General features: G+C 47.9%; 1 protein-coding gene across 2 annotated transcripts in view; it reads right to left on the bottom strand.

Annotated features, from left to right (window-relative positions):
• Positions 1-2,524: 2,524 nt before the first annotated feature.
• The window catches only part of TOX2 (TOX high mobility group box family member 2), a 153,828-nt gene continuing 138,761 nt past the window's right edge, over positions 2,525-17,591 (bottom strand). The window contains exons 4-9 of one of the 2 annotated variants that reach the window (XM_068987526.1): positions 10,112-10,351; positions 7,676-7,903; positions 7,113-7,193; positions 5,680-6,075; positions 4,862-4,989; positions 2,525-3,215 (exon numbers count right to left, since the gene is read on the bottom strand). In XM_068987526.1, the coding sequence (XP_068843627.1) occupies positions 3,179-3,215; positions 4,862-4,989; positions 5,680-6,075; positions 7,113-7,193; positions 7,676-7,903; positions 10,112-10,351 (1,110 nt within the window). In that variant the 3' untranslated portion in view covers positions 2,525-3,178. The remainder of the gene's footprint in view (positions 3,216-4,861; positions 4,990-5,679; positions 6,076-7,112; positions 7,194-7,675; positions 7,904-10,111; positions 10,352-17,591) is intronic. The other variant, XM_068987527.1, reaches the window with a different exon arrangement.

The following is a 17,591-nucleotide window of genomic DNA, read 5'->3' as shown; positions in this document are numbered from 1 at the left end:
TCTGTGTGTCACTGACAAGCTCCACACAGGAAATTGTAACCACATGAAATACTTATGCATCACACTGCAGCGATGCTACTGACATGACAGCACGTTGTTTTTGTTTGCTTGGCTGGGTTTTCTTTTTTTCTTTTTCCAAAGTGGATTACAAGATGCCCTCCGGTGAGGAAACGGCTCACAGAAATTGTGCCCAGGAGTTGTTATCTGGGTGAAGCAGGGTTATGTGATTGGAGAATGAGGGGCCAGACCCATGGATGCCGGGAGCCAGCGTGAGGAACTCTGCCCGTGGCAAAGGTCATGAGGAAGGAGGCTTCAACATACACAAAGACGGGATCGAGCCTCAGGAAACCCCCTGTTCCTGAGCATCTACCCCCCAAACCAGAGTCTGCCTACTTTACTGCTTCATGCTCTCACCTACACCTCTGACTTTACAGGGGGCTGTCCCCCACCTCTCTCGGAGAAGGGGTTAACCTATAGCTCCAGTCAATAAAAATTCCTGGGTGTGACAAGGGTGTCTCAGGTCAAACTTCTCTGCTGGCAGACTAGCTTGTGTGACAGGATTATCCACACTCTTGCTACTACGTACATGATTGTTTACCACCTCTCAGCCATAAACAGCACAGAGAGTTTGGAGTATTTTAAAAGTCTTAGTTAGCATTGGGTTTTTCTAAAGATAAAAATCATGTTGGTGAGGGGTTTTTCATTTATTGGGCCAATGTTTGCTGCTAAATCCCCTGCCCTTATACATGTTAATGAATATATAACTAGCATATAGGAGAAATTAGTATTAACCTTTAAGATTGATCATGTTAAACCTTAGGCTAAGTAAATTCCTTTCTTAATTGTAACTCACTACACCCTCACCCTATAGGAATGCAACTTTATCTGGTACCTTCGGAGAGTGGTGCCTGGTTTAAGAAAAATCACCCCTGGAAAATAAGTTTCTGGTTGACTGAATGTTATCAGAAAGAAAGGATCATAAAATGTTAGCAGGCCCCCTGGCCAGAAGGTGATGTAAAACCCCTAAGACCTTTTTGTATACATTTATATGAAGCACCTGATTTTGATAAAGGTCAGGACTGCTGACGCCCGTGTGACTTTAAAATTTCCATTTGTCTCTATGTGTAACAAAAGGTATATAAGCAAACCTGAAAATAAAGAAATCGGATCAGTTTCTGGAAAGACTGATTTCCCCGTGTCGTTCTTTCTTGTTCTCCGTTTTTCTGGCTGAATTCCCATCTGGAGCATGGGTGCTCGCCAAGCCTGCTAATTTTGCCCTGGCTTTTAAGATCCAAGCGAGAGGGAGCCCAAGGAGGGGCACTCTCCACTATTCAAGTGGGCGCTGGTGGCCTATGTAGGTGGTGCAAGCTTCTTGTTTCAAAGCTTTATTGGTACCCCACATAAACCAAGTTATTCAGCCTCTTTTCTCCACTAATTTTCCTACTACACTCTTCCTTTCTAATCTCTTTTTATACTTCTAATTAAATAGCTTTTTCCGAGGATGCCAATTCTGTCTCCACTTCGAATTACCCTGGATCCACCAGGGCTGGACCCCGGCACATGGAGCTTCCTCTGTCTGGGTCATGGGCCTGGTTTAGGGGTGCCTAAACCTGCCCCTCATCTCCAAACAGCTGTGTCATGAGGCCCAAGAGTTGCAGTCTCCCCATAGCTCCTCCACACCAGGCAATTGTGATTTTTCCAGAAATGGTTAAAATATTCACATAATTATTATTTTGAGGTTATCACCCCTAACATCTGTCAGGAAAACCAGTTAAGAGTTCCCTGTCTGAGATGCTTGCTATACTCGGGTTTGGAGGAGTCCCTCTTCCCACCCTGGGTTCCTGCTTTCCTGAACACACCTCTCACCTCTACCAGCTTGGAAACTTCCAGAGGACAGAAGCTCCATGGGGGCAAGGGAGTGGTTGGGAGGGGCTCACTGTGGTTACCTGCCAATGGGAGCTCCCTGTGTGGCCATCACGCAAGGCCAGAGCACCTTGAATCACCATGGGAACCTACTTGCTGGCACCGTCATCGCCCCACTTCTACAGATGGCAAGACTGAGGCCATCCAGGCTCTGTCGCCCGCAGAGACCCTCAGGGATGGAGAAAGGGCAAGGGGGACTTTGCCCTCAACCTGACTGACACCAGGGGCTCTGTCCTGGCGAATCCCACCACCAAGCACCACTGCAGAGGGCCTGCCCCTGGCTTACCAAGTGTAAAGAGAGACAGGCTTGTTTCCAACTTTTCATCAGTTTTATTATAAAGAAATTCGAGAGAAGCACTGGGCACCAAGACAGACATTTGCAGGGTCAGAAAACAGCTGCAAACATTAAGAACCCAAACCCAAACCAAACCCCCAAAGCACACACACTTTATGATAGAAACTGCAATTTTGTTCTCGATTGTTCCTCGTAAATAGAAGTAGTTGCTGGCTGTTTTAAATAGATGAATGTATGATTTAAAAAAAAAAAGCACGATGTCTCTGAATGTGGCTATAAATTGTCCAGTTCCTGCTGTACAGAGGGTGAGATGGTTTGGCAGCCTCTTTTGTGCACGTCTCCCTTAAGATAAAACTTAAAAAAAATGTGCTAAGGGTCATATAAAATGCTCTTTTTTTTTAACTTTTAAGGAATCTACTTTCCGCCCCACCCCATCCCAACAAAATAATCTTACAGGTGTCTTCAGCACAGCTTCTAAAACACGTAGTCAACTAATACTTACATGGAGCCAACAGTTTATAAGTGTCATAATGTCTTGTTCACACTGTAAAACCGGATTTGCACGTCTGGGGCTGAGCCGACCCCCGCCCGGCGCATCTGGGGGTGGTTTCCTGCGGCAGGGCCACCGGTCCAGGGGCAGCTCCGGCGACCATGGGCTCTGGCGCCAGACGACCAGACGGAGGGGACGGCGGCAGGCGAGGCGCGGGGTCCACAGGAACCCTGGAGCAAGCGGTCAGGGGGCGGGAGGTTCCAGCAGGGTCTTTGGGCTGGCGGCGGGCGGCGGGCGGCCTCTGCAGAGTCTGCCGGGAGGTGAGGAAGAGCCTCAGCCCTGGGCCCGGGCGTCTCACTGCGCTCCGCGCCGGCGCCCTGCTTCCTGCCGAGGCCTCTTTTCTGCTGTCAGCCCTTCAGGCTCTGAGCAGCGCCCTTCCAGCAAGCCTCAGGGAAGGCAGGGAGACGGGCTTAGGTGAGGTAGAGCGATTTATCCCTGGGGAGCAGGCTGGGGAGAGAGGAGGGGCTGTCAGAGCTGATGTGACCGTCCCCCACCCTGGACACAGAGCCCGAGTGCGTAGGGATAGTCGCTCACTGGCCGTTCATCCCCTCCCGGATTCAGCGGCCCCTCGGGAGATGCGTGAAGGTCTAGGCCAGTCCCGTCTTGACTCTTGACTATGCACCGGCCGGCGTCGGAGGGGGTGTGTGTGTGTGTGCGCGTGCGTGTGTGTGTGTCTCGGAGGGGTGTGTGTGTGCGTGTGTGTGTGTGCGTGCGTGTGTGTGTGCGCACGCGCGCGCGCATGCGGAACCAAACACCCTTCCTGGAATCCTGGTGGGAGACCACCTGGTCCTCAGCGCTGAGGATACAAAAAGCTAGAACTTTTAAAAGTTGGGACCAAATCTCCGTGCTTGGTGCGGCCAAAAAATAATAAAAAATTATTTTATTTTAAAAAATGGGACCAAATCTGTACTGTGATTGGAGCCCAGAGCTCCCATGAGATCAGGCCAACGACAGAGAGAATAGCCCTGAAACATGTATATTACCATATGGAAAACAGATGACCAGTGCAAGTTGGATGCACGAAGCAGGGCCCCCAAATCCAGTGCTCTGGGACAACCCAGAGGAATTGGGGGGGGGGCGGTGATGGGGGTTCAGGATGGGAGGACACGTGTATCCGTGGCCGATTGATCTTGATGTGTGGCAAAAACCATCACAATATTGTGAAGTGATTATTCTCCAATTATAATAAATAAATTAATTAAAAAATAAAAGCCAGTCTCTGGCTGAGGCCACATCCTCGCTAGGCTCCTCCCTGCCCCAGCTGCTGCCCTAGCCCCTCTACTGGTACAGGTTCTCCCTGAACAAATATATGTCATCAAGGGCACCAAATTCCCGCTTCAGGCTCTGCTCCGAGGGAAGCTGACCAAAGACGGTCGCTCTAGCTATGAATGCCACACGGAAGCACTTGTGAGAAAAGAAACCAGGGTGGAGACATCCCTGGTGGTCCAGTGGCGAAGAATCTGCTGGCGGGTGCCACCCCTGCCCCAGGAAGATTCCACGAGGCGCGCCAGGCGGGTTCCATCCCTGCTCCAGGAAGATTCCACGAGGCTCGGGGCAACTAAGCTCCTGCGCCACAACTACTGAGCCTGAGCTCTAGAGCCCGGTGAGCCACAACAAAGACCAGTGCAGCCAAAAATAAATAAATCTGCCCGTGGAATCCTCCAGGCAAGAATAACTGGAGCAGGCCATGTCCTTCTTCAGGGGATTTCCCTGACCTAGGGTCGAATCTGGGTCTCCTGCACTGCAGGCAGATGCTTTACTATCTGAGCCACCAGGGAGGACTAAATAAATGAATAAATCTTAAAAAAAAATAAAGGAAAAGAAAAATAATAGGATGGAAGGAAAAACAGCAAGAGCGAAGATGGGCCTCGGTGTCCCCCACAGGCCTGGCCCCAGACAGCTGAGTCCCTATGGGTCCTTGCTTTGTTCTACTTCCTCTCCTGACGACGCCGGGCACCTGGTGCCCACGAGGCCCTCCTGCAGGTGACAGTGATCTGCAGTGTCCCCGTTGCCCTTTCCACCCTGTCACCCCATCCTCATGCTACTCACATCAGCAGCGCCCACCGTGGGCAGGGGTGGGGGTGAGGGCCCACCTGCAGGTGCTGACGCCACACTCGGTGCTGGGGTAACTGCTGTCCCAGTCTCCGCTGCTCGTGGGGTTGGGCGGGCCAGGGGAGCGGGATCCGGAACCGCTGGGGAACTCAGAGATGTGAGGGAAGTCCTGCCGAGGGGGGGGAGGAGGAGGCGGTGAGCAAAGGAGAGCCAAAGGGGTGCCTCTCAGGCAGCATGGGGATGGGGCTGTTCCCAGAGACACTGCCCCGGCTTATACGAAATTTCTGCTCTGCCCGTCTGCCTGGACCACTTCTTTCTTTTCCCTGGTAGAGCACCTTCTGGAAAATCCAGTCCTAGTCTTAGCTGCAAGAGTGGGGTGCTGGTGGTGAAGGACTTTCCTTCCCTGGACCTCAGTTTCCCACTCTGTAAAATGGACTTAGTGGGCTGCATGACCTTCCAGGGTCAAGCAGGCCTTGTAATTCCCAGTGTCCGTGGAGCAATTAGCAGGGGTCAAGCTTCAAAGGCTTTGGGGAGAGCCAGGAGCTAAGGCTCTGTGGCCTCAGTCTCTCTGGCCAGAGAGCAGGAATGGACAGAAGCTGAGAGAGGAGGGCCTGGGATACCCTAGGAATCTGAAGAATCCACCTGGCAACCTGCCAGCTGTTCTCTGCAGCCAGTGCATCTCAGGCGAGGCATACTCATCCCATTTCACAGATGTGGTCACTGAGGCTCAGAGGGGTAAAGTGCCAAGGCTGAGGTTTCACAGGCCATGAGTGGCAGGGCCAGTATTTAGAACCCCAAGCTGCCTTCCCTTTCCGCAAGGGGGTTCCCCAGGAGTGCATTCTCACTGGGTCCTGCTTACCTGTGGCCCTGGAGGTGAGGGGCTCACGGCCAGCTGCACCTGGAGTGCCATGGGAGTGGGCAGGACGGGAGGCTGGGGGGCTGGGGACATGCTGACAGGTGGGCTGAGGAGGGTGCCCTGGGCGTGGGGTGGCAGTGGCAGCTGCTGGTGCAGGGGTGTGCTGAGAGGGAAGGAGGGCGGTGGCGGCGGGGAGGCGCTGAGGCTGGGCAGCAGCGACTTGGAGCCCAGCGTCCGGGCGAGGCTGGCAGGGGAGGCCCCACTGCGGAAGGCCTGCAGGTCAGATGGCGTCAGGAAGGAGGCCAGGCCCGGCATGGCGTACATGGGCTGTTTGGGGGGGAGCATCTTGGCCGGAGGGTTCACCTGAGCGCTCTTGGTCTCACCCTGGTCAGGGGAGCTCTGGAAGGAAACAGACACCAATCCGGATAAGCTGGAACCAACGTGGATAAGCTGGAACTTGGGCCACGAGACCCATGTGGTTTTGTAACCCACTGGCTGGCTCTCGTGCCCCTCAGGGGAGAGCAAGGGACTCACGAGAGATCACTCAGGACCCACCACCCTTGGCTCTGACCATCCAACCACCCCATATTTTAATCCCCGGGGGTTCCCCTGTCCACGGGCGAACCCATGCTTCTCAGCCTGGCCCGAGGCACGAGCATCACCCAGCTGGGCTATCCTCTCCGTGGGCTTCTCCCAGCCTCTGTGCCTTGGCATGAGCTGTTCCCTTGATTTGGGACACCCTCTTTGCTTGACCCTTTCTGGCCCAAGTCAGAAACCATGTCCTCTGTAGCAGCTGCCAGATCACCTCCCTCCCCGGCTTGGACCACGCAACCACCACCATGCTGAGCCTCCTGTGATACTGGTGTCGACAGAGAAGGCTGAGCGTAGGACAGGAGTAAAGGCCAGTTTTGAAGACGGGCAAAACTGGGTTTGAATCCTAGTACAGCCATTTAACAGACTGGATACTTCCAGGCAAGTTGCTTAACTCCTCTGTGTACTGGGTTCTTGTTTGAAGAATCATGTGAAATGAGATGCATGTAAAGTACTCAGCAGGAGCTGGCACACAGGAGGTACCCCAGAGAAGGGGCTGCGTGCGTGTGTGCTAAGTTGTTCAGTTGAGTCTGACTCTGTGTGACTCTGTGGACTATAGCTCTCCAGGCTCCTCTGTCCATGGGGATTCTCCAGGCAAGAATACTGGAGTGGGTTGCCATGCCCTCCTCCAGGGGATCTTTCCCACCCACGGACTGAACCCAGGTCTCTTATGTCTCCTGCATTGGCAGGTGGGTTCTTTACCACTAGTGCCACCTGGGAAGCCCAGAAAAGGGACCACATTGGTCTTATCCATCCCTTTCAAGACCTGTGGTGTTGACCGTTCCCATGGACTTCAGTTCTTGCTCTATTCCTCAAGGACTGGGCTTAGGGATCCCAGATGTTACCTTGGAAACAAGGCTGGCCCTGTAGGCTGCCAGAGCCTTCAGATACTCCTTCTTTGCTGCTTCGGTCTTCCTCTTGTAGGCCTGAAAGATCCAAGATGTGGGTGCTATCAGGAAGAGGTCAGGTGGTCAGCCTGAGCTCATAGGGCTGGTAACTGGCACTAACCTCTGAGCTAGGTCTGCTTCTGTTCCCCCCGCAGGCCCTTGAGGGGCAGCCACAGGCTTACGGCCAGTGGGCAGGAAAGCTGTGACCTGGACCCCAGACTTTCAGAGTTGGAGGCACACGATGGATGGAGATGCTTGTTCCCATTTAACAGATGAGGCAGCAGAGGTCCAGTTTCCTCTCCCACTTAACCAAGTCGCTAGTGAACACAGCTACAGAACAGCCAAATGGGACCGGCCCTACCTCCCCAGTTTACAGATGGGCAAAGTGAGCCCAGTAGAGTCCTCAGCAGAGGCTGGGCAGAGGCTAGTTCCCCTAGTTCCAGAGGCTGGGCCTGGTTCTAGACCTTCCAGGTCTGACTACAGAGCCTTGGGGGATGGCCCAGAAAGGGATGCGCGCTCACCTGCTTCTGCTCCTCTCCCAAGCTGTCCCACATGGAGGCCACGATTTTGGACACATCCCCGAAGGTCGCGCTGGGGTTCTGTCCCTTGATGGCAGCCTGAGTGTCTCTGAAGAAGAGTGCGTAGGCTGACACAGGTTTCTGCGGCTCATTGGGATCCTTCTTCTTCTTCTTCTTTGGGTTCTTGGCCTTTTTGCCAGGATCAGCTGAAGGTCTCTTTTCTCCCGACATCTGCCCGGGTGAGGGGAGTTAGCAAACCAGAGGAGCCCAGGACCTCCAGCTAACCGACCCAGCCTAGGCTGAGCTGGATCGTCCTTAGCTTTTCCCAGCTTGCCCAGCCCTGCTCACACGTCGGCAATGCCCTGGCCACCCCCTGGGCTTGAATACACACACACATAGATCACACACAAGCGAGTGTGCACACATGCTCTGGGTACGAGCCCTGGGTTTTTCATTCAGAATGATGGTAAAGTTCATTCAGAAAAACTCAAGAGAAAGAAACAAGTTACTGCCCTATAGAGCAATAAGACTATCACCTCTGGGCCTTTAGTCTTTTCTGCTGCACAGAAGTCATTTGTGTCTCTACAGGGAAAAATTAATTTGCCTTGTAATCAAACAAAAATTGCTTACCTCTTCATCATTTTCCCCCCACCCCAAGTTAACATCTTCCTTTACAGAATGTAAAAGCCCCCATCAATAATAAGGGAGGGATCAAACAGAAGGTATAATCTCCCAGAGAATCATCAGATAATTCTTAAGCCTATTCGATGAGGCAGTGATATGCCATTGAAAGACTGTGCAGTTATCTGTTTTTGGACTATTTCCAAGTTTTGGATATATATTTTTTTTCTTAACACCTCTCCCCTCTTGTGATCACAAATAATCCCCAAAGATTATTCTTGATTGAATAAGACCGGTCTCTTCCACCACATTGCGGCTCTGCGACTTGGGGCAGGTGGCTTAGTCCCTCTGACCCTCTTTGAAGTTGCTGGATGGAAGAGAGATTAATATAACTGTCAGCAGGGTGACCTCACCCTGGATACCTGGCCTCTGATGCAGTCAGACTCCAGGATCTCAGTACTGTGGGCACCTGGCTTCCAGGATGGAGGGGGTGGGCACGTCCCCCACCGACTAGGACTCCCAGGCCACCCAAGGACCAGGGATTTTGGCCAATGGCTATGGATCCTGCTACGAAGACTGTGGCTCTAATGCTCCAAGAAAATGAAGGTAATATCGTAAACTGATAAGGAAACCATGGGCCAGACTTGGGTCTGCAGGTCTGAGGGACAGTGAGGGGCAGTCTGTGGCCACATCAGTCCTGTTCTTGAGTGTTTCTCTGTGGTCACCCACCTCTCCAAGCCTCAGTTCTGTCTGCCGAGCAGATGGGGCATTGCGGGTGGTTTAAGAGTACGTGTGCTGGAGCCAGACTACAACCATCTTGGTTTAAATCCTGGTTCTGTGACACCTGATAAGTCACTTGACTTCTCTATGCCTTGGTTTCCCCATGTGCCAATCAGAGATAATAAAGGCACCTACCACATAGGGTTGTAATAAAGATTATATGGATTAATACCTGTCATGTCCTTAGAATAGTATCTGCCCCATGGAAGTGTTTTAGAAGGCTTTGTTAAATACAAATTAAATTAAAAGCACTTCCTGCCTGGACTACAGTAGTGACCAAGTTACCCTGAGGGTAAAGCTAGACCAGGATCCAGATGTGCCCACCCCAGCCAGGATGTCAGGGTTTCTGATGGATGCCATGGTTACTGCCCCAGGCCTCTTCAGGGACCCTACATGGAAAGAGGTGAGAGGCCCTTATGAAGAAGAAAGGGAGGCAGGCATTGTGGGAGCAAGTCTTGATTTTACCAGCAGCTCACTGGGAGATTCCAGGCAAGCACAAGCATCCTTGGCTTTGATGGGTCTCTGTTTCCTGCTCCAATAAAACAAGATGCTCTTTGACAGGGAGGGAGGCTTGGGGTCAGTGCAAAGAAAGGTCAGGAGCTGGACAGGTGGTGAGCTCTCATTCCCTGGCATGTTCTTGAAGAAGCAGGACAACCCCTGGTTCCAGGGATATGCGGGGGGTCATGTCCCCAATGGGGGGTTGTTTTTAATGCTCCCTCCCACAGTGATGCCCAGAGGTGTCCTGTGCTGGGCCGCACATCTCTGTGGACCTCCTGAAAGGTCAGAGTGGCCTCAAAATGTGGCCCTGAGGATCTTGCCAATGCCATCAATGCCACCGAAATGACCCACTGGCCATTGAGGAATTAGATGTCATCATGTTTTCCCAGAATTTTCCTTGTTTTCTGACAACAGGGACAGTTATACTCTTGTAGTCTTTTCTAGAGGTAGGCGATGCCCATTTCCCCACAGGGCCTGTCCCTTGCTGACGGGAAGGCATTCTAAGGCATCTGAAGCCTTGGCATCTCTATCCCCACGTACCTTGAAATGTGCCTCCGATTCCTCCTCCTGAGTTGAACTGGAGGGAGAGGGGGTCGCTGACTTGCTCCCTGGGGGTGATGGGGAGCTGTGGGCGATGCCGCTCCGGATGCCCATCTGAGAAATGAGCTGGGACTGGCTGAGGGCGCTCATGTGGCTGGCCAGCATCGCCGGGCGGCCCAGCAGGGGCCCTGGTCGGCCCGAGTCATAGGCAGCAACCTCCGAGTGGACCATCTCCTGAATCTTAGAGAGGAGGAGATTGTGTGCCGAGTTAGAAAGGGCCAGCACATTGACATTGTCAGACTCAGAGGAGGGGGTCCGCTCTGACCTGTGGCTTCCTCAGGGACCCCTGCACGACTCGGTGCACCCCTGGGGGGGGGGCGCCATTCTGCTGACAGTCACCCTCGACGTCTAGACGGTCAGCATCTCAGCCCTTGTGAGAAAGCCCAGTTCAGTTGTGAATAAGTTATTTGATGATATCGGATCTTCCCTCCTGAAACATGGTATATCTTTGCACTTATTCCCTGTACAGCATAACAGCAAAGAACAGAGATGCTGGAAGCCGCCTGCACTTTGAAATCTGGTTCCGCTTGTACGCTGGGTGACTTTGGCAAAGTTACTTAACCTCTCTGTGCCTCAGGCTTTACATCTGAAAAATGTGGATAATGATTAAACCTACCTTCTAGGGATGTTAAGGATTAAATATGCCTGGCACATGGTAAGCCCTATATTGTATAAGGGTTTGTTAAATACAAAAGATAAATAAATCCCTTAAGAACGTTTGCACTTTCCTCCCGCCGCCATAGGTCAGTAGTTTTCTTACTATCTATTCCCCAGGATATTTTCTAACTGGTTATTTTTGGAATATAAAGAAAACTACTGAGTTTGACATACAGGCACTTCTCGTACTAATCATATTTAGAACAGTGTGTATTTTTCACCTAAATATTATATATGTATATAGATACACACACACTGTTCAGTGAAGCATACCAATTTGCATATTCTTGTAGTTATTTTTATTTCCTTTAAATTTGTGGTCAAATTCTAATTTCTAATATCTCGTATCTGTGTTTTCCTTTTACTTTTTATTAGAGAAGTTCATCAGTTTTCCATTTTATTTTGTGGGATTTTTTTTTCCTCCTTAAAAGAATCAAATCTGAAATTTGTTTATCTGGTCTACTCTTTCTCTGCTTTCTAATTCTTTATTTTATCTTTATTAATCTCTTTATAGTATCTTTATCTAATTTTTTAATATTTATTAATCTCTTCTTCTGCTTTTGTAGATTGGTTGGTGTTGCTTCCCCCTCAATTCTCAGTCACATCTTCAATTCATTATTTTCATCCTCAATGTTTAGAAATATGTTTCATGCTATGAATTTCCCTCTGAACATGACCTTAGCTTTTCCCAGACTTCATCTCATGAGATTTTCATTATTATTCTTTTTGATATACTTATTCCTAAATTTTATTTTAAATTTCCTCTCCCATGGAACTGATGTTTAAGAAGACTTATGGAATTCTGAGGTTAAAATTTTTTGTTGTTTCTTTCCTTTTTGCTATTCATTTCTCATAACAAAAGTGATCAAAGAATATAATCTGTACTATTTGTACTTTAGAGAATTTATTCCGGTTTCCTTGGGGACCCAAACATGCTTATTTTTTAAGATTCTTTTTTTACTGTAGTAAAACATGCATAACATGAAACTTACATTATAACTATTTTTAAGTCTACAGTTCAATGGCATCAAGTCCCTTCACATAACCATCACCGCCATCCAACCAGAGAACTCTTTTCATCTGGCAAAACTAAAGCTTGGTACGCCTTCAATACCCCTCTCCATTCCTGCTCATTCTGCCCCTGGTAACCATCCTTCTACTTCTGTCTCTATGAGCTTGACTATTCTACGTACTTCACTTAGTAGAATCATACAGTATTTGTCCTTTTGTGTCAGGTTTATTCCATTTAGAGGCCTCCCAGGTGGCTCAGTGGTAAAGAATCTGCCTGTCAAGCAGGAGACGTGTGTTCAGTCCCTGGGTCGGGAAGATTTCCTGGAGAAGGAAATAGCAATCCACTTCAGTATTCTGAAATCCTGTAGAGGAGCCTGGGAAGCTACAGTCTATGGGGTCGCAAAGAGCTGGACACGACTTAGTAACTAAACAACAACAGTATTCCACTTAGCATAATGTTTTCAAGGTTCACTCATGTTCTCCCATGTGTCAAAATTTCCTCCCTTTTAAAGACTGAATACTAATTCCCCTGTATGAATATACTGGACTTCCCAGGTGGCCCAGTGGGTAAAAAATCCACCTGCAAGGCAGCAGGCACAGGAGACACAGGTTCCACCCCTGGGTTGGGAAGAGCCCCTCGAGGGGGCATGGCAACCCACTCCAGTACTCCTGCCTGGAGAATCCCATGGACAGAGGAGCCTTGTGGGCTCCAGCCCATAGGGAGGCAAAGAGCTGGACACGACTGAAGTGACCGAGCACACACATGCATGAATCTACTACATTTTGTTTATCCATTCATTCATCATCCGTTTGGGTTGTTTCTACTTATTGTAAAGGATGCTGCTTTGAACACTGTGGTACACATATCTGTTGAGTCCCTGCTTTCTTTTTTAAAATTTCTATTGGAGTATAGTTGCTTTACAATGTTGTGTTAGTTTCTGTTGTGGAGCAAACTGAGATCAGTTATACGTATACATGTTTAATATATCCACTCTTTTCAAGATTCCCTTCCCGTTTAGGTCATCACAGAGCACTGAGTTCCCTGGGTTACACAGCAGGTTCTCATGAACCATCTATTTCATACATAGTAGTGCTATATGTCAATCTCAATCTCCAAATTCTTCCCACTCCCCAAAGATGTTTAAATTTTGTGTACATTTCACAGTATTTGGAGCTGTGTTTGCAGATTAATAGTGTAACATTTCTCTGTCCTGTCAGTGATGATTATTTCGATTCCTTTGGTTTGTCTAAAGTGAAAGTAGAAGTCGCTCAGTCGTGTCTGACTATTTGTGACCCCACGGGTTATGCAGTCCATGGAATTCTCCAGGCCAGAATTCTGGAGTGGGTAGCCTTTCCCTTCTCCAGGGGATCTTCCCAACCCAGGGATCGAACCCAGGTCTCCCGCAGTGCAGGCGGATTCTTTACCAGTTGAGCCACGAGGGAAGCCCAAGAATACTAGAGTGGGTAGCCTATCCATTCTCCAGTGGATCTTCCGGACCCAGGAATCCAACGGGGTCTCCTGTGTTGCAGGCGGATTCTTTACCAACTGAGCTATCAAGGAAGCCCCTTTGTTTGTCTAAGTTGACAATAACTTTTCTGCTTCCATCAAAATCTTTCTTTGAAGCTTTTGTTTTGGGAATTTGATATTGGTTTTTACATTTTACAATGTTGTTCAGCCACAGAAAAGAAGGAAACCCTGCCTTCTGTGGCAGTGTGGACAGTCCTTGAGGGCATTATGCTGAGTGAGATAAGCGAGACAGAGAAAGACAAATCCTTTGTGTTCTCACTCCTACGTGACTGGCGCAGTTGGTAAAGAACCTGCCTGCCAATGCAGGTAGACATAAGAGGTAAGGGTTCAAGCCCTGGGTTGGGAAGATCCCCTGGAGTAGAAAATGACAACCCACTCCAGTATTGTCTGAAAAATTCCATGGACAGAGGAGCCTGGTGGGTTACAATCCATGGGGTCACAAAGAGTCGACCACCACTGAGAGATTAAGCACGTATGTGCGCACGCGCACACACACACATACACACACACACACACAAATGGTAGAACGGTGGTTGCCCAGGGGTTGGGGGAAATGGGTGAAGGTTTTCAAAAGTCAAAATTTCTAGCTATATAATGAATAAATTCTGGGGACCTCATGTATAGTATGGTGATTATAATTAACAATACTTTATTATATAGTTGGGGAACTTCCCTGGTGGCTCAGACGGTAAAGCGTCTACCCGCAATGCGAAAGACCTGGGTTCAATCCCTGGGTCAGGAAGATCCTCTGGAGAAGGAAATGGCAACCCACTCCAGTACTCTTGCCTGGAAAATCCCATGGATGGAGGAGCCTGGTGGGCTACAGTCCATGGGGTCGCAAAGGGTTGGACACGACTGAGCAAGCGACTTCACTACTATATAGTTAAAAGCTGTTAAAAGACTAGATCCTAAAAGTTATCACCACACACACACTTATTGTGGTAATTATTTTACATTCCCTGGTGGCTCAGTTGGTAAAGAATCCGCCTGCAATGTGGAAGACCTGGATTTGATCCCTGGGTTGGGAAGATCCCCGGGGAGAAGGGAAAGGCGAGAATTCCATGGGCTGTATAGTCCATGGGATCGCAAAGAGTTGGACACAACTGAGTGACTTTCACTTCACTTCACTTCATATACATGCATCAAATCATCAAGCTGTATCCCTTAAACTTAAATATGTGAAATCTCGATAATATCTCAATAAAGCTGGAAAACTTTTTAAACACTTTAAAAAAAGAGTAGGCTTTAAAATCTATTCTCTAAGCACCCCTTTTCCATCCCAACATGTATACACTTTTCTTTCCGTGAGTTTTAAACAAGGGCCTGACATTATTTCTTCAAGGGCAAATTAACCTTGGGGCTCTGTGTTTAGGGCTTGCTGTCTGTTTCTTTCTTTCTTTTTTTTTCCTTCCTGGCTGCCTGCTTTAGAATTCTTCAATCAGATACTCCTGACTCAGGAGTTTAATATATGACCAACACTTGATAATGGCAGACTTTGAATTTTTGCAAATTTTCTAAGTCTGAAATGCTCCCAAAGTTGTTCTAATTTGCACTGCCCTAGAGAAGTCAGACATCTTTTCATTTATTTCCTGGACATCTGGGTTTCTGTTTATACTACTGGTGGGGGTATAAACTAGTAAGATACACACTTTAGGAAGCAATCTGATGATACATATCCTATAATCTAGCAAATCTACCACCAAGATATAAAGAACTTTCCCACATACACAAGAAGACATATATACTGCAGAAAATTTTAAAGACTTTGAAATGGGCAAATGAATGCCCTTTCAATGGCATCCTAGGTGTTGGCTTAGGGTCATCTGTTTCTATATTTTGTCTTTGACTAGGCTATGGGCTTCCCAGGTGGCACTAGTGGTAAAGGACCTGCCTGCCAGTGCAGGAGACATAAGAGACATGGGTTCGATCCCTGGGTGGGGAAGATCCCCTGGAGGAGGGCACGGCAACCCATTCCAGTATTCTTGCCTGGAGAATCCCACAGACAAGGAGCCTGGCAGGCCACAGTCCATAGGGTAGCAGAGTCAGACACGGCTGAGTGACTTGAGCATGCACACAGGCTATCTGCTGTTTCACAAATTTAGTTGTGACACGTGGGATCTTTAGTTCATATAAACTCTTCATTGTGACATGTGGGATCTAGTTCCCTGACCAGGGATTGAACCCAGGCCCCTTGCATTGGGAGTGTGGAATCTAAGCCACTGGACCACCAGAAAAGTCCCCCTTGCCTTTTTTTTTTTTTTTAAAAAAAAGGTGTCTATATTTTATTTTATTTTATTTATTTTTTGGCTACGTGGCATGTGGAATCTTAGCTCACCGACCAGGAAGCAGTCCATAGGGTCACAAAGAGCTGGACATGACTGAGCACAGAAACCCACACATAGGATAAGATTTACCATCTTAACGATTTTGAAGCACAGAGTGCAGTGGCATTCATATAGTCACACTGCTGTGTTCCTGTCACTACAATCCATCTCCAGAGCTCTTTTCATCTTGCAAACCTAAGACTCTGTATCTATTAAGCCATAACTTCCTGATTCCTTCCTCCCTGAAGTCCTTGGCAACCATTATTTTACTACTATGAAATTTGACTAGTATTCTATGAATTTGATTATACTAGGTACCTCCTGAAGTGGAATCATACAGTTCCTTTTCTTTTGTGACTGGCTTATTTCACTTAGCATAATATGCTAATGGTCATCCATGTTGTAGCGTGCATCACACTTTCCTTCCTTTCAAAGGCCAAATAAAATTCCATTATATGCATATACTGCATTTTGTTTATCCATTCTTCTATTGATGGACACTTGGTTGCTTCCACATTTTGGCCACTGTGAATAATGCTGCTATGAATGTGGATGTCCAAATACCTCTTCAAGACCGTGCTATCAATTCTTTAGGATATGTACCCAGAAACAGAATTGTTGGATCATATAGTGATTCTATTTTTAATTTTTGAGGCGCTGCCATATTGTTATCCTAAGGGCTTGCACCATCTTATATTCCTACCACTAGTGAACAAATGTTCTAGTTTTTCCACATCCTTGCTAACACTTGTTTTCTCTCTCTCCCTTTATTTATTTATTTTTTTGATAGTAACCATCCTAATAGGTGTGAGGTGAAATGCAACTGACCATTGTGCATAAAAAGGCAAAAAATGTTGTCTCGTAGAGGTACTAATTGATCTTACCACGTAGAAAAGAAGAACCTGAACATTATATTCTTGCTCTATAGATATCAATCAGTTTTGCATTTATATAAAATTTATTTCAGCACTCTTGATTGCCTATATACATACTTATTCATTAGATTCCCCTTTGAGCCGGTTATAATATTTTACTGGCTTCTTCATTAATGAATAAATTAAATAAACTGATGTTTCATTTCATATTTATATGAGAGTTATGATATTACCTTTCAAAAATGACACATTACAACGAAGTTTGTTATGGCATCTTTTAACTTCAGAAAAATTGGAAATAATCTGAATGTTTGCTAGTTGGGAAATGGTGGAAATTTGTGATCTATTCACACAATGGAATTCTGTGCAGAGTTCAAGCGAATGGTGTGGAGGCACACCTACCAATGATGCTGAACTCAAACCAATGCTGAGTGGAGAGTTTCAGAAGGAGGTACACAGTAGAACAGCTTTACGTAGGCATTCAAGACATAAAACATCACTGTAAAGTGTTTATATAGGATCTGAATAGAGACTTTTAATCGTATCCAATTCTTCATGATCCCATGGACTATAGCCCACCAGGCTAATCAATCCATGGAGTTTTCCAGGCCAGAATACTGGAGTGGGTAGCCATTCCCTTCTCCAGGGGATCTTCCTGACCCAGGAATGGAATTTGGGTCTCCTGTGTTGCAGACAGATTCTTCACCACCTGAGCCACTAGGGAAGCCCACAATGTATTTCTAGACTTATAAAAATGTAATAAAGGCCTGAAAACACCTTCTGTGGTGCAAGTGTGCTGAGGTCTTTACGCTGTGGATCCCGATTCCGCTCCTTCAGTAAACAACACACACAAGAAGCCTTGTCTCAGGCCTAAGGCATCCTCCATCTGGTCAACTGGTCTACCCTTTCTGTGGCAGCATCTCACTGGCATTGAATCACGCTCACTTCTTTCCCATCTTTAAGTGAAAACCTCCCTTATTTCCAAGGCTCCTAAAGACTTCTGCCCCAACTTTTCCCAGCACAGT

This window comes from Capricornis sumatraensis, chromosome 15 (assembly GCF_032405125.1).
Source record: "Capricornis sumatraensis isolate serow.1 chromosome 15, serow.2, whole genome shotgun sequence".
Classification (NCBI taxonomy): Eukaryota; Metazoa; Chordata; class Mammalia; order Artiodactyla; family Bovidae; genus Capricornis; species Capricornis sumatraensis.
The sequence above is the reverse complement of the archived record's forward strand: the minus strand, read 5'-3'. Positions and strand labels throughout refer to the sequence as shown.